The sequence below is a fragment of the Corythoichthys intestinalis genome, chromosome 18, assembly GCF_030265065.1.
Source record: "Corythoichthys intestinalis isolate RoL2023-P3 chromosome 18, ASM3026506v1, whole genome shotgun sequence".
Classification (NCBI taxonomy): Eukaryota; Metazoa; Chordata; class Actinopteri; order Syngnathiformes; family Syngnathidae; genus Corythoichthys; species Corythoichthys intestinalis.
This window is the reverse complement of record NC_080412.1, coordinates 5,270,598-5,297,431: the sequence shown is the minus strand read 5'-3', so window position 1 is coordinate 5,297,431 and position 26,834 is coordinate 5,270,598. Positions and strand designations below refer to the sequence as shown.

At 40.7% G+C, this 26,834-nt stretch overlaps 1 protein-coding gene across 4 annotated transcripts in view; it reads left to right on the top strand.

The window, feature by feature from the left end:
• amot (angiomotin) overlaps positions 1–26,834 on the top strand; it is a 68,281-nt gene that overhangs the window by 31,996 nt on the left and 9,451 nt on the right. For all 4 annotated transcript variants that reach the window (XM_057821215.1, XM_057821213.1, XM_057821211.1 and 1 more), the window contains 4 exons: positions 4,180–4,329; positions 13,118–13,314; positions 15,469–15,603; positions 23,406–23,644. In XM_057821215.1, the coding sequence (XP_057677198.1) occupies positions 4,180–4,329; positions 13,118–13,314; positions 15,469–15,603; positions 23,406–23,644 (721 nt within the window). The remainder of the gene's footprint in view (positions 1–4,179; positions 4,330–13,117; positions 13,315–15,468; positions 15,604–23,405; positions 23,645–26,834) is intronic.

Genomic DNA, 26,834 nt, shown 5'->3' with positions numbered 1-26,834 from the left:
CAGATGGATGGCAGATTCATCTGATTTTGCAGATTAATTAGTTTATTTTCCGCATCATGCCAGCCAAACGGCTGCAGAAAATTCTTGCTGCACCAGGGAGAGGCGTGTGAGCCTTTTTGGGTTTCAAAAGGTTCCCGTTCACCACGGATATTGGCCAAAACAAGCCCTATTACTGTGGGACCATTGGACTTACAAGGAAGTGATTAAACATCTTATATTGTATTATGTCGAATTCTGGGATCATGGTACACATTTACGAAGGTGGCTTGCATTTTGTGGCTGATTGTCCAGAATGCCACTCGGCCGACGACTGGCGGCTTGTTGGCACACCTCCCTACTTGGCTTATTACCCTCTTCGTGTGCCCGGTGTTCTGTCAAATTTTCAACCCCATCAGAAATTGCATCATTGTGTTAAAAATGGCCGCGAATACAGCGATTACAAAGTAAACACTACAAACTGTCTTTAAATAAAGGACTATTTCCTTACTGAACGTTTGATCATGGACGGGCATGTAGAGAAGTTCTCTTCAGACATATCCTGCCATGTAAGCTGCAAAACAACTGCAAGCCGCTCTCTGTTTACGTCCTTGCCATGTAGTAAAGCATTATTTCACGCCACGTTCATGGTGACCATGTGGCAGCTATGCGCTCCTCCGACGTCGGCCTGTTTGTCCGGCGGTACTCTCCAGCTGCTTCCCCGGCGAGCTCTCCTGTCCGTAGCAGGACAACGAGCTTTAACTTGCTCGCCGCCGGGCGGTTTGCCGATCGGCTTGGCCAATCAACAACCCCGCTGCCGTGTGACATGATCCAAGCTAGTTTTCTGTGATTTTTGCTTCAAAAAGCGAAAATATGACTTTAAGACATCACTCGGTTCGGGGGCATGTCGGCTAGCTGTCATACCTCTTGGTTTGTTTACATTCTCCGAAGCCGGGGCAGGGAAATAACAAAAGCCCGACTAACTACGGTGGCATAAAATATCGTTCGGGAGGTGCGAAAGTAAAGGTGAAGTCGACAATTTTGACCATTATGGAGTAGTTTTGCCATGTCGTACTGAATAAATGCATTTTTATTATTTCACATTCCATTTAGCACAAGACTGTTATTTGCCATGACCATACCATTTATTTAGCAATTGGGGAAAAACACTTCGATAAAAAGAACACTTGTAAAAATATTGGAGTAGAGAGACTGAAACAATGACATTTTGCGGCTCTCTTCATCGCATTTTCCTCGTTCTGAAGAATCCCCCCTCAATGGGCTGAATTGTAAATCAGATGAAACCATGACCCTGCGGACGTCATCTACCTGTTGGGGACGCTAGAGCCCTATAATGGTAGGCGTGGCTAAACGGTGGATTTAAAGACTTAATTTCTCGTCATCTGTGCTTTGCCAAATTTTTGTGTATAGTTAGTTCGTCTCAAAATATGATTCTAATTTACATAGTTATGTTATGTGTGCTATAGTTATGCTATTTAAGACTGTTTTTATCCTGTTGTACTCATTTTAAGTAAAAGTACAGATACAGGTGCAAAAAATTACTTAAGTGAAAGTACAAGTATCTAAGAAATACTCAAGTAAAAGTACAAGAGTACTTGCTTTTAAATTTACAAGTAAAAAGTAAAAGTATTTTCTCCCGATGCAAATATATAATATACGTACATATATAGACGTGTATATAAAGAGATCTGAGTCAATATTCAAAGAAAGCCAGAAAATTCATTGACTGCTCAGTTTTATTTAAAACTACAGAATGGAAAAAAATGGCAATAAAATTGACTGCACTGGAAACAGAAGCTTAACAAGCTCACAAACTCCAAACTTAGCTTAATGGCTGATTGCAAGCAACTGACAGGTGCATACCGTCCAATACTGTACAAGAACGTGGTGGTTTTTATTAGTCAATGTCTTGTTTACCTGCTTAATCTTGCTTGTTCTCGTGTTGCTCATGTTACTGCAAAGTGGTCGCCTGAAGAGAGGGGGATGATGATGTGCTCGACAAGAAGGTGGCAGAACGGAACTTTGGCATTTTTTTACTTTGCTGCTAGACGACGGTGCTTAGTGTAGAGCAGAAAAGTGTTGATCCTTGGGCTTGTAGGATTTACTTATTGACACATTGTCTATATGTACTGCAGCTTTAAAGTGGCTTTTTAGAAACTAAAATCCACACGCTCCAACTTTGACACGCTTCCTGCATGGAACACAATAAGTAAATAAGCAAAGCCTAATCTCATGCAAATTTAACTCTCACTGGAGCGGTTCGCAGCCAAATGTGAAGTGGTCAGGATGACGATAGGCACATCAGATTCCGAGACTATGGTCCTCAGTTGGAAAAGGGTGGCGTGTGCTCTCCAGGTCGTGGATGAGATCCTGCCCCAAGTGGAGGAGTTCAAGTATCTTGGGGCCTTGTTCACGAGTGAGGGTAGGAGGTAGCGGGAGATACGACAGGCGGATCGGTGCAGCGTCTGCATTGATGCGGACTCTGCACAGGTCCGTAGTGGTGAAGAAGGAGCGGAGCCGACAGACGAAGCTCTCGATGTACCAGTCGATCTACGTTCTTACCCTCACCTATGATCATGAGCTTGTTACAAGCGACCGAAATGAGTTTCCTCCTCAGGGTGTCTGGGCTTCCCTTAGAGATAAGGTGAGAAGCTTGGTCATCTGGGAGGGACTCGGTTTTGAGCCGCTACTCATCCGTGTTGAGAGGAGCCAGTTGAGGTGGCTCGGGCATCTAGTTAGGATGCCTCCTGGACGCCTCCCTGGAGAGGTGTTCCGGGCATGTCCCACTGGCGGGAGGCCCCGGGGACGACCCTGGACACACTGGAGAGACTTCGTCTCTCGGCTGGCCTGGAACCTGGATCCCGCCGGAGGAGCTGGTTGAAGTGGCTGGGGAGGGAAAAGTTTGGCCTTCCCTGCTAAAGCTGCTGCCCCCGCGACCCAACCCCGGATTAAGCGGTAGATGATGGATGGATGCATGGATGATAGAAGAATATGTTGTGCGTGTGAGTGAACTGGCTAGTCAGCGATGCTCACACGTCATCTGATACATGAATGAAACAAAGACCATGAGTGCCCTCTAGTGGAAAAACATTTCCTACCATGAATTTAAGTTGTTCATATCTCTTGTTTTCTGTGGTGAAGGAATTCAGCCTCCCAGCCAAGCCGCCGGAAAAACGACAGCCGAACCAGAAGGCGTCCTGCTGGCGCAGCTCCAGCAAGTCAAACAGAAAGCCAAACTCCACGCGTTCACTCTGGTGTTAACCCTTTGCACTGACTCCAAGTTCCAAAAGTTTGAAGAAGGCTCACCGAAAACAGGTTGACAATTAATTCGTCGACAGTGATAAAAAAGCAAGGCAAAATAGACGACGGAGAGGCAATGCTGGATCCAGGGTCCGCAAAACAACGGATACATCGGAATGTTCCCGAGAAGCGACAGTTGTTAGCTAAAATGTTCAGTCTTTTGAAAGCTGCGGTGGAGTGGGCCGGGCGAAAGGCATGCCTGGGTTTTGGGATAATCCTTCTGTGGCAGGTTTGGGCAGTCAAGTTCGTGTGTCATCTTTCGTGTCTGGGCCGTGATTGCGACGTCAAATGAGGTGGGGGTTCGACTTGCCTTGACGTCCAAGGCGCCGAGCTATCAACTTGTTGCCTTGGTAGGGCGGGGTTGTCCTGACCCCACCAAAGAGATGCTGACGTCTTTTCCTTTGCTTATCAGGCGAGGGCTGATAAGTTAGTCCACTTTATTGTGTCAAAGGGCATGGAACTTGTTTCTTTAAACTATGGTTAAATGCTTTACTATAATGAATGTGTTAGACCAATGCAAACAGTTATACAGTGTCTGCGAGAAAAGTAACTATCCCCTTCAGTGGTCTTTCAGTGCCAAACAAAAACTGGGAGTTGAATTCCGTGGTTTCGAGTCATATTGACGGCAGTGCTCTGTGATCCAGTGTGATCAAAGGACTTTTGTGTGGTCACGTGACTTTATTTTTACGTCTAATTAGTATAATGGAGTCATGCGAATTTTGTTGCGATTATTGCTAAAACCTTTGTTAGAAGTACAGTTTTCTCAATAAGTTATATCAAGTTAATGTACGGCGTCACTACCCACCTCTGGTCAAACTTGGCGTTAACTGTATATTAATCTCACCAGCTTGCATATGTGTATTTGTCTGTGTGCATGTGTAGCTAAAGAAGAAACAAGTTTATGTGGAGAAGGTGGAGAGAATGCAGCAGGCACTTGCTCAGCTACAGGCAGCCTGTGAGAAGAGAGAACAACTGGAACATCGACTTCGTACAAGGCTTGAAAAAGAACTTGAAACACTACGCATGCAACAGGTACACAAACCTTTGTTGATTTGGACATTTTTGTCATTTACAGCACATGTGTGTTTCTAACATTGCAAGCCAGATAAACAGTAACTTTGAAATCATATTACTCTATGCAACGCAGTACTTTCAACCAAAGACCTAAACTTTGGTTTGTAATCTTCAGGGTTTTGAAGCTTTATGTCCATTTTCATTGGGTTGTGCTGTACTACTACTGTTGTTGTCAAAAAACATGCAAGTTACTCTAATATTAAATACTGTACGTTCAGAAGCTCTATGTTTTGACAAGTTGACGTACAGTATACATTTTTCACCTAAGGCTGGACAATTTTAGGAGATCAGAGATTGAAAAAAAATTGAATGAGCAATTATAGATATGAAATATAATGAAACAAATATGTTACACAAAAACACTCCATTTTGCGTCCTTGAGTTAAAACATACCGAATAAAGTCCCCTGGTTACAACATACCCGACTTACGTGATTTCGACTTTACAATGTACAGTGAACAGAGACGCAAGCTTTTTAAAAAAGTGGGCCATTGCTGCAAGGCGCTGTGACTCTGAATGATTTGTTGTGGCCCAAAAGGGGCAGGATGGAGCGATAAGACTTTCTAGTTGCCTCCGGGCTGAGTTGGATATAAACGTCATTACGTGATTTGACCACATTGAGAAAGGCAGCAATGTGCCAGCAGGTATCAAGTCTGCCGGAAATCAACAGAAGAAGAAGAAGAAGAAACCATGCCGAAGTCTCGTCCGCCATTTTGTCTCCTGTTGTTTTGTTTTGTTTTTCATCGCATAAACAGTACCTCTTATTGTACCCTGCAGTATTTTATTTTTTACTTAAATTTATTAATACTACGACTAGGGTTGGGCATCGTTTGAAATTGAACGATTCCGATTCTGTTTTGATTCCGGTTCTGAACGATTCTCGTTTTGGATTCTTTTAAGAGGCAGGTTTTAAAAAAAAAAAATGGGAAAAAAAAGAGGCAGGGTAAAAAAATTTAAAGTTAAAAAATTTATTGGTTTATATTAATGTCTTAACTTCTGGATTATTTTTTTAAATTATATGAATTTAAAATTAATTATCATTATTATTATTTTATTATTTGTATTGTTATTTATTATTAATACAATTAATATGAAATTTATGAATTATATGAACTTCTCACAGGGCTATTTTTAACTTGTAAATAAATATCAGTCTTTGAACTTGAATGTAATGAAGTTTCTTTCCACAGGAGCGCACTTTCACAAAGATGTTTATTTTTCAAAAGCTTACGGAGAAAACATTTACACATATTCTTTTGCCATAAATGTACCCTAGCTGGAATCTACGATGAAGCATTAGTATAAATTCTTCAATTGATTATAATTTGAAGATCTTTTAATGCTGTTGATTTTAACAGAGACATCTACTGCTTTAAAATGGCGGCTGTTTGCTCATGCCAGCGAGTCTGTCATTTCGCATCTAGTCCTCTATTCATGTGCTAATGCTGCCGACTCTGTCATTTCGCATCTAGTTCTATATACATGATATCGACCGTAGCCTGACGTAATAATACGAGTTATTCTCGTACTATTTTCCATCCATTCATCCATCATCTACTGCTTAATCTTGGGTCAGATAGCGGGACCAGCAGAAGACATACGTAATTTATTGTTTTACTTACCTTTCTGACTGGTGAGAGGACCGGCGTCGCACTCAGGTATGGTACTCGGCACTTATATTACATGAAACTGGAAGTGGATAATCATATTGGTCGTGCAGCAACCTTTGTGTTAGCAGTATATGATAGTTGTGTTGCAAATGTAGCACTGAGCTGACTGCTCTTTTCTTTCTTTTTTTTTTATTTTTTGTAAAGTTGAGCCAAACTTTTGAGCACTGCCGCATCGTGTCGATGGGTCAGGCTTGAAAATCTCTCACCTTTCGGCGAAATTCGCCGTTTTGAAGTCAAAAAGGGCGACCTACCTGAATTGCGTAGATCCGAGGAGAAATTCTTTTTGGGAGGGAGGGAGGGGGGGTTTCGGGAGATTTAATTTACTTATTATTATTATCATCATGTGATTAACTTAGAACGGAAACTGAGCAATTCAGAAATCGGTCCTTTAAAACAGTGACACTTGGACAGTCAGCAAATCCTTCCAGATGCTTCGCTGACGAGAACCAATCATCGTCCCAAACTGCGTTCCATTATTCCAATCGCGCGCACTCTTTACGTGTACAGGGAGTGCTAGGAGAGCCTTTGGTTGCATTGCAAAGCTGCGAAAGCAAAAAGCAGGCCTTATCCACACCGGGGAAGACCAGAGCGCAGCATACACAATTGCCCGTATTTGCCAGCAGATTGAATTTGGTGAGTAAGGGTTTCAATCGTTTTCATATTTCGCGATATAATAAAGTTACTGCTATTCGTTGCAGCTTGCGTTGAACACTGCTAGAGCTAGGCAAATCTCCCGTGAAAAAATAGCTCCCGTTAAATTGGCGTCAAGCTTGTGTATTTAGCGGTAATATAAACGAAAAAACGCACTGTTGAGCCAAATTAAGCGGCCCGCTCTCGGATGAAGGGGGGCGCCTCGCATCGCTCCCGTCGTCCGCCTGAGACGCGTTATTTTCGGCTTGGACTTGAGATGACGGCCGGTGTCGGCACAACACCGGCCCGACGAGTGGCGGGAATGATTCTTGCCTCTTAAAGCTTTTCAGAAATACAATGATTTTCGTTTTTCGCGGTTAATGGGGACCAGAACCCGCCGCAATAAGTGAAAACGGCGAAGTCGCGCCCCCCACAATTTTGTAGCGCGTGTTCAATTCATTTATTCAGATTTTACTTTGGGAAAGGATACATATATAAGACATGTTTTTTCACTTTTTCCCCCCAAAGTATCATTTATAAATGGTTTTTAAGCACTTCAAAATGTAAGAATTACATGTTTTAAACATGTTACTGCCCCACCGAATTATTTTTAAACAACAATAAAGTAGTAAGACAACGGTAGGCTTTATTAAATGCTTCATAGTGAGTCTACTCAAACCCTCTGAGGCTGCTCACTTTGTTAAACGATGGACACATGTGCAAACTTTTTTTATGATAGAATTTTTTTTTTGTTTTTTTTTTTGTCTTTTTTTTTTTTTTGTTTGAACCAACTTATTTTTTGTTTGAATAATAATAAAGACACAAATGTCCTAGCCAAAATGTGGCCCAAACGCAAAACAACATTACTTCAATGTGAAAAGATGATTCAATCAAGAAAAATAGTTTTCAAATGCTTTTTTTTGTCTCAAATTTATTTTTTTCAATCAAAAACAATTTTTTTTAATTGAAGTGACTTTTTTGGGATTAAAAATATTTATTTTGATTGAAGCAACTTTGTTTTTGATTGAAGCAACTTTTTTTTTTGGATTGAATAATAAAGACACAAATCCACCTCCATAGTTATTGAGAGAGAAAGAAATTAAGAAAGCTTTAAAAATAAAAGCCACCGGGGAGTCTGATTTTTTTTTTTTTTTTTTTTTAAATAAAATTTATATTTCATTATATAGATATGTCTTGTAAGGAAAGGAGATTGAGGGATAAAAAAAAAGAGTTGAATGAATCTGCTAAAGGCAGTGGATACCTCATCAGCTGGGTGAATAGCACACTTGGTAAGAATAAGTTTGCAAGGATAGTCGGGTGTAAAATACAATTATAAACACAATTACACAGTTATTTTTCTACAGGATTTTATGCCGTTGCTTTATTAATTATTAAGTGCTAGAGTTGTTAAGTATGGATAATAATGAAATAATAGTTTTGAGAAAACTGAGCTGTTGGTGGCTCAGTGACCATCTGATGTGGTTTGTTCTCAGATGAACAAGTTGAGGAAGGAAGTTTTGATGCAGAGGTTAAAGGAAGAAAAGAGGCAGACTGACTGAGTCACAGCCAGAAAGTGTTGATGACAGTGTTGATTTCTATTCACTGTTGCCCCCTCCTAATTAAAGTATGTCACAGTCGCAGCCAATTATTACCTAAAGCTGGTTAAAATTGATTGTTGTTTTAAGGTGTATTAGTAAGTACTTGTTCATGTGCCCCTTTTGATCGACGAGCACCCGCCCCTCCAACGTTCTCTGCACGGCCCTGCTGAAACACAATGTGGGTCGACAGAGCTCAATATTTTGTTGGGTTGTACAGTGTACCGGAACATATTTCCTACACACCCTTCTCACCTTTTTGACCCCTGACCCATTTTCATGCTTGAATGGTTGTAATCAAGTTGGAGTGCACAAACACGTGCTTCTTGTGGCTTCTTCATGGTTTTTGGCAGCATTTTTTTTTTCAGGTTGGCGGTCAGGGCATCGAAACATGGAATCGAAATTTTAAAATTCGAACGGTTCCGGGACCATCGGAGTGTTAGAACCAGGTCCCATCGATGCGCGATGCTCGATGCCCAACCCTAACTATGACTGTTCTGCCCTGTGGTGAAATGTGTATTTGATTATAATGTTGACTTTTGTTTTTTGATGCATGCTGTTATTTTGGCTCATAAAGCATAGACCAGGTAGTACTTCAGCACGCCAATAAGAGCGCATGTACACACGAAGAACCACCTATTTGCGCACACGAAGAAGAGCGCCTGTGCTCACACGAGGAAGAGCGCAGTTGCTCCCACGAAGAGAGACAGTGACAACGAAAAATGGTATTTGGTATGTGGCAAAATGGCTTTTGGCATGTGGCTTTTTTTTTTGGGTGTGTGGCAAAATGGCTTTTGGCATGGGGCATTTTTTTGGTGTATGGCAAAATGGATCTGGGTATGTGGCATTTTTATTGGTATGTGGCATTTTTTTGGTATGTGGCAGAATGGTTTTGGTATGTGGCATTTTTTTGGTATGTGGTAAAATGGATTTTGGTATGTGGCTTTTTTATTTTTCAAGTAGCATTTTTGTGGGTGCCACTATTGCAGGTAATGCACGACCATGCCATTAACGGCTATGCACGTCCAAAATTTCCCATTCCATTTGAATGGCAGAAAAAACGTGTGGTTGTGATTTTTGACCATACACTTACCATTGCAGTGCATTGACATTCAACCGGCACCCAAGTCAGGCTATCCCATTAATGGCTATGCACGTCCAAATTTTCCATTCATTTTGAATGGCAGAAAAGCTTTGATGTGATTTTTGACCACACACTTTACATTACAGCACAACTAAACTTGTTTGTCTTAGTCACCAGTGCAGCTTGTGTTTGGTACTTAAAGTTAAAGATGATTGACAGGTTTGTAGCTTTGATCTGGCCGTAAACGACTTGGTAGCTCTACGATCAAAGGCAACTCATTCATTATGTATGTGAGAGGCTGTTGTCAGCAGCATGAGCGTCAAAGCGTGAATCAGAAAAACTAGTTTGTCTGTTAAAAAAGATATGGCGGAAAACACAGACAAGACTGAAAAAGCAGTTTCTGCTCTTGCACTCCTCTGTAAAAGAAACTGCTGTATTTTAAGCCAAAAGGAATGTTTGATAGAACAATATCTCTATATGTTGCCATAGCAGATTCATGGCGCATTAAGCCCCCGAACTATTTTTAATTTGTCCGTTTTACCCTGGAAACCCCCGTTTACAGACGTCGCGCAACCGCTTTTGTTTCAACCTAGCCATAAAACGATGGTCATTAATTATATTTATGATTCGTAATGTCTGTCATTTTTAGCTTAGGATCATTCATTGATGTCTAATATTTTGTTTAAAAAAAAAAACGACTTTAAAAATTATTCACTTGCATGTTTTAAACTTTTAAACAAATTACATCACAATGAAAAAATTGGCGTCTGTAAAAAAAGTCACGGATATCAACCTCATAACTATCGCTTAATTGTATTTTTTCGTTACAGTCGCATTTCCCCAATATGTTAGATGATAAATAATCGGTCCAAACAAATTAAAAAAAAAAAAAAAAATCCTTTAAAAGGGTAAATATATGAAAATGAAAATCTCGACCACTACTTGATGACTGCGATTTCTGCATCACAACCCTTGTTATATTACCATGTTTCAAGCATAAAATCTGCCAAAAATCCGGCTGTGGCCATTCACAGCTGTGTCTTGACACTCAGTGATACATGCTACATGGAGTTTTTGGATCGAAAAGAGGTAAGTACGCGATAATATCTCGTTAAAATCATGGCATCTTTAATTATGCTCTCGCGTGCTCTCACCTCCAGTTAGGGTTTTGCTGTTTAAATTTCTTTTATTTTTTTAAATGTGCTCCTGTTAAAATTTTTTCTTCCCCCAGAAAATTTTGAGATTTTAAGCTTTCCAATGATGTATCACACATGCATATAGGACAATTTTGAAATTTGGCCAAATTGGGGGTCTCAGAGCGGAACTTCAAGTCACCTGAATGTTTCCGCCATATATACGTACTGTATTTCACACATGCTTGCGATGCGAGTATTGCACATCGCGATGATGATTTTCAAACAATATATTGCTCAGGCCAAATGTCCAGAGCGTTGTCTTGCGTGAGATGGTCTGGTGCTGCCAGAGTGGTTTCTAGAGACTCTTTAAGTGACAAATCACAGTGCCAGATCAAGTTTAAAAAAATGCTCTGACAGAACCATATGAGGCCACCACACTTACACTAGGAGTGCAACGGTTTGCGGTTCAAAGGCGAACCGTACGGTTCGCCCTGTACGGTTCAATACGCCTTTATGAACCGCGCCTTTTCGTTTTTGCAGTTAATTTATTCCGAACGCTTGTGGAATGAATTGGTCGAGCTCTGTGTGCGACGTGAAGCACAGCTGTGGAGAAATTCCCGGCCCGCCGCAAGTAAATGTCCGATCGCTGTCAAGCACCTGTGTAATAGAAACCGAGTAATGCCCTCTCTCGCTTACGACCGAAGTGAAAGTGAAACAAGAAAGAAAACAAAAAGCTATGGCGAGCGGAGGAGTGGAGAGACCGAATTTTGAGGAAGCACTGGCTTCTTTCAAATCTGCGGTGTGGCAACATTTCGGTTTCCCCGTGGACTACAATGCGGTTGGAGAGAAAATAGGAGGGACAGAAAATATTGATAAAAAACCATTTGCAAGCATTGCTCAGCGCTTGTTCCCTATGCTAATGGCAACACTTATAACATGACTCCAGCACCTCAGCCGGCATCACCCACAGATATCACTTTCTCAGAGCAGGACAACCCCGGCGATGACACCAGTGAAAACACACGGCAGGCTTCGTTAATTTATTTGCAACGCTTGACCCACGTTAGTAGGGTTGCCACCTTTCAAAGTAAGAAATACGGGACGCCCCCCTCGCGCCCAAAGCTGTACATGCAGAGAAAAAAAGGGACATCCCCAAAGCTCCTAAAATACATAGAAATTTATCTATTCATATGTATTCCGTATTAGTTCAATATGGAACGCAACATTTAATTCCCAATTTCGGATCGTTCCTTAGCTCCTTATTTCAAGGGACAGGTGGCAACCCTACGCGTTACATTGTTCCCTCGCGGACATATTTCTCCAACAACGTATTCCCCTACATTTATGAAATGGCACGCAAAGCCATCGAAGATGACTTCGCTAAAGCACATAGTTTTGCTGTGACCACTGATAGTTTGACGTCCCGTGCTACAGAGCGCTAATACCTAACTGTGACGGTCCACTAAAATTCATACCTGTCAAGTTGTACGGTCTTGGCGTAATTTGTACAAGTGAGCACTGATTTTTAAATGTGTACGCCGTACGTTACGTTCAAATTCTTTACGTTTTTCATGCATTATGTTTTTTTTCCTCCGTTCGTTAATACGTTGGTTGAATGACGAGAGAAAAGTCAGAGGGACAGAGAGGGAAGAGTGTTTGTTGTGACGCTGTAGCAAACGCGATGCTAGGCTAGGTGGCTCCAATATTTCCTGACTGTAGCCGACAGCCTACAACCTACACCTAGATATCTCATGCATATAGAACTACATGCGAAATGACAGACTCGGTATCGTTAGTAAACAGCCGCCATTTTAGAGCAGTAAACTTCTCAGAAAGACTCTGTTGTAGTGAACCTTCCTAGCGAACCTAACTTCTTATCTAAAATACTCCTAAACTGGCAAAATCTTGACTTGAGTCTATCTTTAAAGGATGAAACAGTTTTAAAATTTTCTCATGTCGAAAGTAGACAGAAGGGAATTAATGCAAAAACGGGAGCAATTTTATCAAGTTTAACGGTTGATTCACAACATTAAATGACCTCCAAACATAGCAAAGGTTACTATGTTTTTTTTATTTTATTTATTTATTTTTTTAATTTAAAAAAACATGAAAGGTAACAGCAGTTACTTTGTCAAGTAACTTTTTTACTACTGTGTGTGTATTTCAGTAGTCAGTCACTAAACTAGCTAAAGAGCTAAGAGGCATTTTAACAGTCGAACATTTTAACATTTTAAGTGTTTATTTCATTTTCTTAAAAGCAAAATAAAGGCAGTTAAAAAAAAAAAATGAAAAAACAAACCGAACCGAATCTGTGATCACAAAACTGAGGTTCAAACCGAACCGTGGGCTAACTGAACCGTTGCACCCCTAACTTACACCGAAATAAAACTTGTGTGCCACAGGATACCATTTGTTATCTTTAATGTATAGAATTTCCCAGTGTTCCAGGCTTGATCCAGTTTTGATCCAAATCATAAAAAGTCAACTGAAAATGTCATCAAAATCATATTATTTACCGTTCTGATCAAACATATGAATTTACAATATGATTTGCTTTATTTTCTTACAATTGTAAAAAATGCCATTTGTAATCAAGTTTGAAGTTATTTTAATCCATTTTTTCCCCTCCAGCGTCAGGGAGGCACGCAAAACAATGGCGCAGTCTCATCAGAGTACAGTGTCACTACACTAATGGAGCACCTGAGGGAGAAGGAGGAGCGTATTTTAGCTCTGGAGGCTGATATGACTAAGTGGGAACAAAAGTACTTGGAGGAGAGCGTCATGAGACAGTTTGCCCTCGAGGCTGCTGCTTCTGTTGCTTCTCAAAGGTAGAGGGGCATGATATGATATGCATGATGTACTGTATGATCATAATATTTTTTTGCGATTATAATAGTTAAGAGTCATATTATTGTTGCCGGTATTATAATGTTACAAGGAGCCTTTCTGAGCCCTTGTCAATGATGGACCTCTCCTTCCTTCCCGTTTCTGAGCAGTTTTGTGGTATATGTTAAATCAGGGGTCCCCAACCTTTTTTGCACCACGAATTGGTGCGAGTTGGGTCTTTTCTTCACGGACCGGTGTTCTGTCAAATTTTGAACCCAATAAAATTTTGCTTCCAAAGGTTTTGCGGCGGTGAAAAAGCCCTCACTGCAAAAAATGCCACTTCTAAAACGAGTAAAAAATTATTAAGATTTGCTTATAACAAGTAAGAAAATTCTGCCAATGGAACAAGCAATTTTTGTCTTGCTAAGAATTCTTAAAATTAGACATCTATTCAGGATGAACTAGTAAAATATAACTAGTTTCAGGATCTCGTTGAACTAGTAAAATATAACTAGTTTCAAGATCTCATTCATCCTGAATGGATGTCTTATTTTAAGAATTCTATTCTACCAAGACAAAAATTGCTTGTTCCATTGGCAAAATGTTCCTGTTAAAGCAAATCTTCTCATTTCACATAATTTTTTACTCGTTTTAGAAGTGGCATTTTTTCCAGTGCAGCTCTTTTATATTCAGTTGGACTCTCAATGTTATCCAGCGGTGTTAAAAAAAACTATTTAGATTATAAACATACATGTGCAACACGAAAATGGCGTGAATTAATGCTTAACGACATGGCGAAGTCGTTAAGTGAGAGAGCTGCGTGCAGTTGTTGTGTGCAACTAACACGGCAAACGCAAGTTAATGTTCCTTTCTCCGAAGAAAGTTTGTAGTGTTTACTTTGGAATCGTTGCATTTGCGGCCATTTTTAACGTTACACGCATGCAAAATTTGTCAGAACACCGGCAATGTGTGGCAGAAAAATAAAGCAAATTTAAAATAACATTTCTTTTTAGCCCCGTCGTGTTAAGTGCAGGGAAAATATAACTAACCCGCTAAATCAGTGGAAGGCCTGAACTTGTTTCGTTGAGATGAGATTGTCCCATCTCTGTGTGATGGGAAAGTGGGAGAAGCCCGCTTCACAAAGATACGATGTTGGAAATTGTAGCACGGTTTTCGGTGCTCTCCTAGCGATGTCAGGATATTCCGGAATGAATTTAATCCAGAACCTCAGTAAAGTTGTTGTCTCAAATGCACGTTTAAGGTCGCCGTCATTTGCTATCTCTACAAGTTGATCATCCTGTTGCACAGACATGCTCGAATCACTCGGTTTATTCACAAACGGGTCACGATCTCACTCCGTCGCAGTTCGTGGGTCTTTAGTGATTGGGAAGTAGCGTAGATTTTGTTTTCTTCGACGTGGTAGGCTCATCTTCTGGCTTGTCAGGTGCCCTTTTCCCTGTAAAAAAAAAACTGTCAAAAGACCTCTGTTCTTCAGTCATTCTAGTATGGGGGCGAATTATTTCCTGGAACAAATGTAATGCGCCCACCCTACGTCATACATTATTATCGAGGACAAGCGCACATAGATATACAAAACAAGATGTATTGCTAGCAGTCCATTCAATGGATTTCTATGACGACTTTCCATCCTCTAGTATTATATCTAGAGTAGACAGGGATATTGGTGTGTTAAGGGGCACAGGCCAAAGTTAATTTGGGCAGAATGCAGTCGTTAATAAATAATTTTTTCTATTGCGGCCCGGTAGTAAATGCGCCACGGACCGGTACTGGTCCGCGGCCCGGCAGTTGGGGACCCTTGCGTTAAATGGTTGAGAGGACATGTAATGTTTTATAATACATAAGGAATAAAGAAAAAAGCCCCAGCTTTTGTTTTTAGTATACTTCAGACTTTTGAATCTTTTACTCTTCTCCACTGCCCAAATGATTTTACCATAACTTGACTGCTACCCGTCACTCCAAAGAAAAGTAGAAAATTTATATGTACATCCGATATGTATGAATTTTTTTCAGCATTGTTTTGCTAATGGGCTACTACTTACTATTTTCATCACTCTTAACACAGATTGTTGCTTTCTTCCACCTTTCCTCAACCAGTACATGTTGTTGTTCCAAAAAGGCTGCTGTCTGTTTTGCAGGGATACCTCTGTTACAATGTTGAGCCATTCTCTTAGCAGCAGTAGCACCTATGACACATCAGTGGAGGCCCGCATCCAAAAAGAAGAAGAAGAGATTTTAATGGCTAATCGACGTTGTTTGGACATGGAAAGCAGGTAATACGGTGACAATAAATGATTCTGTTTTATTTTTCAAAATAATTGTATTTTTCTTGATGACTATCAGTGATACATAATGTAGGCTATTACTTACTCACTGCAGAATCAAATTGGTTTCCAGTGAGCGTTATTACTCCACCAAGGCTGTATGCCAGTGTTTTTCAGCCGGTGTGCCGCGTGTGCCGTGAAAGATTGTCAGGTGTGCCGAGAGAAATTATCCAATATCCTTATATATTTATCCTTATATATTTTTTGTACGTCGTCGGGCGGAGTTGCAGAAGGAAGGACGAACTAGATAGAAGGTTTCGGTTGTGTGCAAATGAGGGAGTTATTGCTCGTGTCGCGTTCAAGAACTGCTCTGATTTCTAGCCCCCTTGCTGTCCGCGACAATGTGGACCCCAGCGCGTCTAATGTACGTCATTGGATTAGACTCGTCAAGTGTTGATATACACGAAAGTGTTCTTTCTATTTTATCCATATGTGAAGACCGTCAATCCTCCCCCTGTGTTTTATTCCAACACATTGTCGAGGACAGCAAGGTGGCCGATGGCTAGAAATCAGAGCAGTTCTTGAATGCGACACGAGCAACTATTCAACAGCGCCATGGTGCCAAACAAGCTTAAACGTCATCTCCAAACGAAATACCTGTCGCTTCAAAACAAGTCGATGGACTATTTTGTTCGCATTTGTGAAAACACAGAGAAACAGGGAACTTTATTGAGAAAAACTACAAAGGTAAATGAGAAAAGCCCTTAAAGTTACCTTGTTGCTGAACTTGTTGCTAAATTCAAAAAGTCCCACACTGTGGCAGAGAAATTAATACTACCTGCCTGCAAAGTAATTGTCAGCAAGATGCTCTGCCCTGATGCGGTTAAAGACATTGCTAAAGTCCCCCTGTCTGATAAGTCTGAGCTTTTCAAGGCTAACTGCGATTAAAAAATAAATAAATAAATAAAAACAAAAAGCTATTGAAGAAGAGCTTCGTGTGCGTCTTTCTCAATTCCAGCCAGGAAATCGGCTTTGTGTTCATCTAAACAGGCTAAAGTCACACTGAGTTAATAAATATTGAGAAATTATTGCAGTGGTTCCCAAACCAGTCCTCAAGGACCCCTGTGGGTCCTGGTTTTTGTTCCTACCGATCGAGCACAGACCGATTAACCAATTAGGTTTCTGCTAAAACAAGCAGCACCTGACTACAATCAACTGATTACACTTGTAAAACACCAGATTGGTACACATGTGTCATCCTGTTTTGTTGGAAAGAAATCCAGCACCCACAGCGGCCTGATGTGGAATAGTTTGGGAACCCCTGAATTATTGGATAATTTAATATACTGTACAGGAAGTAATTTTGGAACATTTTTGGTTTGTCGTGTGCCGCGACATTTTTTCCTATGTAAAAACGTGCCGTGACTCAGAAAAGGTTGAAAAACACTGCTGTATGCAATTTGTCACCAATTCTGTTCCCAACTTTTATGAACAGAATATCTAGGCCCAACCAAGGTGTTGAGGGGTCCGGTTTGGTGGCCTCAGTATTGCATCACTGCCTTTTGCAGATGATGTGGTTCTGCTGGCTTCATCAGACCTGATCGTGAACTCGCATTGGAACAGTTGGCAGCCGAGTGGGAAGCAATTGGGATGAGATTTGCCACCTCCAAATTTTAGAGTACAGTCCTCAACCCGAAAAAGGTGGAATGCCCTCTCCAGGTCAGGGATGAGGTCCTTCGCCAACTAAAGTGGTTTAAGTATCTTGGGGTCTTGTTGGCAATTGAGGGAAGAATGGAACGTGAGATCAACAGGTGGATCAAGATACAAGACAAGATACAAGAAGCTTTATTTGTCATTGACACAAGTGACAATGAGATGAAATCCGATGAGTGAGCATCGAGCCGCTCCAGATTAACCGCGCCGCCACTATCTCTCCCGTCTTCAGGAATTATAGAGCAGTTACAGAAGTTACAGTACACACATACATCATACAACATAGCAGGGATATGACACGACGCACAGGTCACGTGCAGGGATTTTTTTGTACAAAAAAAAAAAAAGGAAGACTACCAGTCATGGCTGGAGGGAGGGGGGGAGTGATAGCAAGAAAAGTCGGGGGCGGATTGGAGGGAGGTAAGTTTGTGTGTGAGTGCGCAAGTGTATCAGTATTTGTACGCGTCTGTAGACAAAATAAGAGTCGCAGAACCCTTAGGAAGAGATCAGGGACAAAAGATATCAACATCTGCGTGGCTCCTCCAGGAGAAGGGAGGGGGGAAGATGAGGGCGATTTAGGAAAGGAAGGAAAAATTATAATCAAATTAAGGCGAACCTGTTATTTAGTATGCCCAAATGCTGTTGGTCTTCAGTCAAATTCGCACTCGTCATGGCGTAGGCGAGATCTCAGGTCCCTTAACTCATTGCCATTAGTCCCGGTCTGCCTCGACAGTTCAGTCATCTGCCCCGACAGTTCCGTCACCTGGCGTAAGATAGTATCCACTTTTCTCCGTCCGTCCTCGCACCGAACCGTGAGTCCACGGAGCCAGTTCTCGGTCTAGGCCTCCACGCGATCTTCCGAGGCCTTGAATCGCACCGTTTGATCCGTGGTCAATTTGTTGATTTCCTTGAAAGATGCCGTCTTGGAAACTTTCCGGTAGAGCAGGGCACCTCCTAAGCCAAGCAGAAGGAAACCCACAATCGTCACGCCAGTCAAATATCCTTGATATCTTCCACCGATAGGACAGTAAGACATGCTGGTTTCCAGTGATCCCATGAATCTCTCACATCACCAGCGGCGAAGGTCCCGTCAGGACAGGACGGCTTTCCTGGTGCACCGTGTCTTGTTGAAAAAATCTTGTCAATTGCGCTGATAGACCAACTAATCAGATCCATTTATGTGTGAGAGACCAGCGCAGTTGATCCACAGAAGAAAAAAAGCAGACAAACTGACTTACTGACGAAGATAACATCAAGCAGCAGCAGGGAGGAAAAACACGTCCGCCCTCGTCGGAGGCAGGAAGCAGAAGCAGCGCGGCGTCTGGAGTGATGCAGCATCTACAGTGATGCAGACTCTGCAGAGAGAGAAGGAACTGATCTAAAATGCAAAGCTCTCTATTCACCGGTCAATCTACGTTCCTACTCTCACCTGTGGTCCTAAGTAGACATGTGCCAATTACCGGTTTCAAGTATACCGTGGTATGAAAAAGGTTTTAAAACCGCAAAGATTTTCCATCATACTGTCCCCATGGTATTAGCTATTTTGATGTCCCATAAATGCATGGAGAAATCCCTCACTTACAGCTGTAAGGCTCAACCCTCCCCTACTGGTTGTTGCTCAGTGTCAGTGAATCAGCTGTGCCACACAATAGCTGGAGGGGATGAAACTCCTGAACTTTTTCCCCAATCGAAGAAAAAGAAATCACTGGTATGGGAATGCTTTGGCTCCAGAAAAGTTACAGACGGCCGTGACTTAGAAGAGGAGGGCAAACCGACATGTAAAACATGTTTGCGTAGGGTGGCTGCCGAGGAGGCAATACCTCCAATATGATTCGCAATTCTACAAAATTAAAGGTTAAGGAACTGTTAAACACTGTCATGAACATTTCCCACCAGCTACGAGAGTTAACTCCAGCGTGTTTAGTGTGTCTAGCGGTGGTAAAACATGGTGTTTTATTCTCTCTGGTAACTGTCTGTGTGGTAACTGAGAGTGTGTGAATAATGTAAATATGATACGAGTATGATGTTGAGCTATGGCTGAGGGTTTAGGCTCACTTAAAGGACTGCATTTATTTTAATTTTATTTAGAATATATATATATATATTTTAAATTTAACTTAATATGATACCTATGTTCCAATTTGCCAATATGTTTTGAAAAATCTCAAAATCATTTTCAATGGAAGAAAGTTTTTTTTTATTTTTTATCCAGATATCTCAAACATTTTAGAGCTGTATTTGCAACACCGTGATACCGTGATATTTTGGCTTAAGTTTATCATACGTCAGAATATCATACTGGCACATGCCTAGTCCTGAGCTTTGGGTCGTGACCGATAGAACAATATCCTGGATATCATCGGCCGGAATGAGCTCCCTCCGCTCTCGCTTAAACAAAGGGTGAGAAGCTCAGTCTTCCGGGAAGGGCTTGAGGTAGAGCTGAAATATAACAGACCTACAGGCACTGTGTACTGCGCAGATAATAAAAAACATTTGCGTCACATTTTACGCCAAGAAAATAGTGTATGTGATGCAAAGATGCGAGAATAAAATGAGAATGTAAATATGAATACAAAAAAAAGGAAACAAAAAAGAACAGGGAAATAATTTCATTTCATTTTCCAAATTATTTTGTGTAGTAAATTAGAAATTTGAATGGAAATTTACTTAGATATTAGCTTGCTAGCTAGCTATATTGGTTTTGAATTAGGAAAAAAAAAGTTTTATTATTAAATTCTGAGGGGTTTGGTGCACTCGTGGGGTTCGGTACCTTTGCAAGGTTAAGAACAACTGGTTTAGGGTAGGGTTTAGCCTTAGCAACCGTGCTAAGGTAAGAACTTTTCATGAGATAACACATGTCATGACCATGATTGAATGCTTAAGACAGATGTCATTATTATGACACTGTCGTAAGAATCATTCAAATAAAGTGTTACGGAAATTTCATCACCATGATTGAATCTTTTTTGTGTTGTCCTCTCTGGTTCAGTGGTCAGCCCTAATCTGTCATTTGTATTATGTCAGAGGTACCAAGGATAACAGTTTGTTGATTTTTCTGTTCTGAGAGAGTTGAACCCCTGATACCTAATGTCTGACCATTCATGGGATCAACAATTCTCAAAAGAATAGCTCAAAGCAGTTTATAAACATAATCACATAGAATGAGTATAATCAATTAATGGCAATTACCGCGATCTGTCGACAGCACAAATTTTAGTATGCTTTTATGATGAAGTTGGACAGCAGCACATTCCCTCGAATGGGAGGCTAATACCACAAACATCAACACCATGCCATTGTGAAATCATATGTATTAATTAAAGATGCACCGATACCGATACTGGTATTGGCAGGGGGCGCCGATCCAGCCCAAAATGGTGGTATCGCAATCGGCGAGTACCCACAAAGACGGCGCCGATACCATTTACCAGTCCATTATTATAACATTTGACTGTAGCCTTTTTTTTCCTCCTGGCGCTCACTACACTCTGTCTCTGTGTTGTAAGATGACACGTGAACACCAAGCAGCTATCTCTATTGGCCTGCTCCAGACCAATGAGAGCGGGCCAATAGCCACTCCTAACCAATGAAAACTTTTTCATATGGAGGAAAAACAAACCAGTAGAAATGGCGGCGGTCGGGAAGTATTTCAAAATAGAAATCCCGTCGATTAAAATCACTGGCTCCATGCAAGATTTGCGGCCTGAAAGTTTCGACATGTGGTGTTAAATCGGCCAATTTCAATACCTCGAACCTGATAAAACATTTGAAGACGAAATGTGAACGAACACAACGAGTTTGAGCCTGCAAGAGCAGGACTGCTATCCAGAGGAAGGGCGCTGGACCAGAGCAACAATCTCTGGTCAGTTCACTATGTCTACTTTACTTTTATTGTGTTTTACTGAAAGAAATGCCGCAGTAATTTGGGAACTGTTTCCAAAGTAGGGTTGCCACCTTTCAGAAATAGAAATAAGGGACTCCCCCCTCCCGAAAAAAAGGAGGCTAATAGAGAGACGGGATGCTGTGGTCAATTATTATTACTTATAATTGTTAGCGTCCGCAAATGCGGAAACAAGGTTGGAACTCGAAGCAGACAACAAGCGGGGGATAGGTACAAGGGTTTAATGATTGCAAACAAAAAATAACACGCGATTGTGGGATAGAAGAAATAACAAAAGTAGTCCGTGACAGCAGGTCGACGGAGCTCAATACTGCAAACTCAAGGTTAACTAAGACAATAGGCAGCGAGCCAAAAAGCCAAAATAAAACACTCAAATACCTGCACAGGGTAGAGGTTACAAACAAGAGCAGCACACTAACAGAAAAAAACCCAATGCAGGGGCGTAACAAGCAAGTGTAGCGAGACTATAGTGCGAGATGTCAAATGGCGATCAGCAAGGCAAATATCTTTGAGATCACCCGTGCTTAAATGCTGCGCTGATGAGCCTGCATTGGATTCAGGTGCGACGTCAGGAAAGCCCCCACGACCAGCCCAGCAACAAAACACAATCTAACCAGCAGCAGAATGTGACAATAATTTCATGAAAGTTGCACTGTTTGGACTTTGAGAGGTTTAAAAAAGTTTATTCAGTTCATTCTGAGTTTATTATTATGAATTTATTTTTACTTTCTTACTGTTGGGCTAGCATTATACATGTTTTATTAATTTCACAAATGTAGCACTATTTTGGCCTTTGAGAGCCAAAGGTTTATTCAACTATTGTCTACTTGGGTTTAGTAGACTATTCACTTTGTACTAGTCTTTTTCCTATTTTGCAAAGGTAAGCAACAGCCTGACAAAGCCTTGATAGCAATGATTTCACATCCAATTATGTAGCTCTTTGGGAAAAAAAAAAAACATATACAGTGGGGAGAACAAGTATTTGATACACTGCCAATGGGCTTTCCCATTGGCAGTGTATCAAATACTTGTTCTCCCCACTGTATATATATATATATAAACGGGGTGGTATCGGTATGGTATCGGTATCGGCCGATACTGCACAGCCAGGTATCGGTATCGGGGCCAAAAAATGGTATCGGTGCAACACTAGTATTAATGTGACATAAAATAATTGACAGTCATGGTTTATAAATATATAATATGGCTCCAATTGCTTCTGTGGTGCTGACTTAACAAATGCCCCATTTGGTCAAACATGCCACCCCACTGTTTTGGTGTTATACTTGTATAGCGCTTTTCCACCTTTTCAAGGTGCTCAAAGCGCTTTACACTACATCGCCATCCACCTTCTGGTGATGCAGCACCAAGAGCAATGTGGGGTTCAGTATCTTGCTCAAGGATATTGAGGCGAGTTCATCAGGGCAGAGAATCGAACCCACAACCTCTGGGTTAGGGGACAACTACTCTACCACTGAGTCACGCCATCCCCATTTGACCAATATCGCCTATTACCAGCTTTAATTTGTTATAACACAAGTAAAGTATTAATCAACGTGCTTTTTTTTTTTGACTACCTATGGCACAGCTATGGGTATGCTCGGGAAAAAATATGTATTATTATTAACATTTTCCCCTTTAAAGGTGCTATGAAATACTAAAGCAAGTGACTTTAAAACGATAGCAGACCATATTTTGGACACAAATCTATCTGAAGAAGTGACAGAAAAGGTTTAATAATGAAAATAGATTCTCATTAGTCTTCCTTTCTCAGATGCCATGTCCCCGCCTCTAAACAATTTCCAAAAAGATGATGATGCCACATCCTGAATGAGCTGCAGATGTTTGCAGTCGATGTTTGTTGCCATCTGACCGTTGTTATTTGGTCAATAGGTACTACTTAGTGTAGTGCTAGAAAGCTAGACATAATCATCAATTCTAGATGTGATGTCACCAACAGAATTATTATCAGAACTATGAAAGGGGGGGGGGGGTCAGCAAGATTTGAGTACCAAATTGGTTGTCTACATGTAAAATTACCGCAGTCCTCATTTATTTTTTGACATAGTCAGCATTTCATAGCACCTTAAACTTTTCTCTCATTGTCTCTTTGTCCCAGCTTTGCAACTGACAATCTGCTCAATGTGAGTCACTTCACACTGACCTAATTGAGTATAATGTTTTCTTTCTGACTAAGGATAAAGAATCTCCATGCCCAGATCATAGAGAAAGATGCTATGATCAAGGTACTCCAGCAGCGCTCCAAGAAGGAGCCAGTCAAGTTAGATATACCATCTGCGATGAGGCCCTCCAAGTCTTTGATGTCCATCTCTAATACTGGCCCTGTAAGTTCAGGACTGCTCTCTCACAGCATTGGACTCAGTAGCTCAGCCATTACTGAAGAACGCAAAGATGGCAGCTGGAAAGGAAGTCTAGGTAAGAGTCTCCTAAGCCTTTGACGTTCTTAATTGTGTGCACACTAGGGTTAGGCATCGAGCATTGAGCATCGATGGGACCCGGTTCTAACACATCGGTTCTCCCGAAACCGTTAAAATTTTAAAATTTCGATTCTATGTTTCGATGCCCTGACTGCCGAGCGGAAAAAAGATGCTACCGAAAACCACGAAGAAGAAGCCACAAGAAGCATGTGTTTGTGCATTGCAACTTGATTACAAACAGGACACGGTGCAGAGGCGCTCAAAAGTTTGGCTTAACTTTACAAAAAAAAAAAAAGACCAGTCAGCTCAGTGCAACATTTACGACACAACTATATCATGCAAAGGTGGCTTCACGACAGGCCTCATGGAATTTAGCGTAAGTGCCAAGTGCAAAGCTAGCTGAGTTCTACGTAGTTGACACACTGCGCCTTCAAAACCAGGTAAATAAAACAATACATTACGTCTGTCTTCTGCTGTTCCCCGCGATCCGACCCCAGATAAAGCAGTAGATGATGGATGGGTGGAAAATAGTATAAGTCGTACTATTATGTCAGGGTATGGTCGATATAATGTAAATAGAACTAGATGTGAAGTGACAGACATGGCGGCGTTAGAACCAGTGTTGTTAATAATGGCGTTGGAATATAACGGCGTTATTTTCTTCAGTAGGGAGTAATCGAATTAATTTTCTCATCTTGGCAGCACTGTTACCGTTACTGAGGCGGGAAAGGCGTGCGTTACTATGTTGGTTGACTGACATGAGAAAAGTCTGAGAGAGACGGACTCACGGAGACGAGAGAGCAGAGCAGGAGTGGGGAGGAGGCAAGGGAGTTGGGATGCCGTTGCAAACACGATGCTACTATGCTAGGTGGCCCCAATAATACCTGACTGTAGCCGATAGCCTACAAACTACGCCCACATGATGCTACGGTAGATATCATATATATTCAGAACTAGATGCAAATGACAGACACGGCGGCATTAGCAACAGAACTAGATGCGTTAGTAAACAGCCGCCATCTTAAAGCAGGAGACTTCTCAGGAAGGCTCTGTTTTAGACAACCTTCCCAGCAAACCTAAGTAACTTTTTATCTAAAATGCTGCTAAATCGGCAAAACTTAACTTAAATCTATCTACAGTTTTAAAACTTACACATGTTGAAAGTAGACAGAAGGGAACTAATGCAATAACGGGAGCAACTTTAACAACTTCAATGGTTGATTCACAACATTAAATGACTTCCACACATAGCAAAGGTTACTATCTAGTTAATGCAATATCCGCAATACCCCTGTGTCTAGTTAAGTTTAGGGTAAAGAATTGGGCTAGGGCCAACGGTCCTAAAAACCCTTTAAACTTCACATTGTGTGACCTGTTTTGAGAAAAGAAAACATGAAAATTATCACCAGTTACTTTGCCAAGTAACTAATTACTCTTACCTTCAGGTAACTGAGTTACTGACGCAATTACTTTTTGGGAGAAGTAATTTGTAACCGTAATTAATTACCTTTTTAAAGCAAGATTAACAACACTGGTTAGAACATATAAAGAGAACTAGATGCGAATGACAGTCTCACTGGCTTTGTTAAACAGCCGCCATCTTAAAGCAATAGACGCCTCTGTTAAAATCAACAGTATTAAAAGGATTTTTGTTTTGGAATCTGTTGTGTTGCTTATTTAGAGAAAAGCAGTCATATGAAGCATTCAATTACTTTTTAAATGAACTCTTAGCAGTGAAAATACAGCATCACATCACAAAGCATCCTAGCCTGACACTCATCTCTTCTCAGAATTATACCTACACACTCCTACAGCGCCACTCACTGGCCTAACTGGTATTGTCTCAACATAAACATTGAATGTGTCTGTAAACACAAAAGAATCAGTTTTACAAATAAGGAAACCTTATTATTTTGCCTCATCTACATCAACTTATAATCAATAGAAGAATTTATACTAATGCTTTGTCGTCGCGCCTAGCTAAGGTACTACATGTATGGCAAAAGAATATGAGGCGCAAAACACTCAGTTGACTTGAAGTTCCTTCCGCTCTGAGACAACTAATTTAGCCAAATTTCAAAATTGTCTGATATGCACGTGTGATACATCATTGGAAAGCTTAAAATCTCAATTTTCTGGGGGAAGAAAAATTTTGAACAGGAGGGCATTAAAAAAAAAAAAAAAAAAAAAAAAAAAATTAAACAGCAAAACCCTAACTGGAGGTGAGAGCACGCTAGAGCAGAATTAAAGACGGCCCGATTTTAACGAGATATTATCGCGTACTTACCTCTTTTCAATCCAAAAACTCCATGTAGCATGTATCACCGAGTGTCAAGACACAGCTGTGAATGGCCACAGCCGGATTTTTGGGGGATTTTATGAGTGAAACATGGTAATATAACGAGGGTCGCGATGCAGAAATCGCAGACATCAACGAGTGGTCGAGATTTTCATTTATTTATCCTTTTAAACTTTTTTTTTCCCAATATTTCTTTGTTTGGCTCGATTATTTATCATCTAAAATATTGGGGAAAATGTGACAGTAACGAAAAAAATACAATTAAGCGATAGTTATGAGGTAGATATCCTTGACTTTTTTGCAGACGCTAATTTTTTCATTGTGACGTATTTGTTTAAAAGTTTAAAATATGCAAGTGAATAATTTTTTGAAGTCGTTTTTTTTAAACTAAATATTAGACATCAATTAATGATTCTAAGCTAAAAATGGCAATCATTTCAAATAATAAATACGATTACTTACCTTCTTTTTATGGCTAGGTTTAAACAAAAGCGGTTGCTCGACATCTGTAAACAGGGGTTTCCAGGGTAAAACGGACAAGGCAAGGCAAGGCAAATTTATTTATATAGCACAATTCAACACAAGGCAATTCAAAGTGCTTTACATCACATGAAGATCATAAAAATCACATTTAAATCAACACAACGTAAAAACCAAGACAAAAGATCGCATTTAATCACAGAATAAAAATAAATAAATAAAAATAAAACAAAAACTACTACTAATAATAATAATTGAAATCAGCAATGGAGATAAGCACAAGAGGAATAGAAAGCAGGTAGATTGAAATATATAGACAGTTATGGATATGCAGTGCTAAACAAAAGCGTTTTTAGCCCTGATTTAAAAGAGCTAACAGTTTGAGCATACTTCAGACGTTCGGGTAACT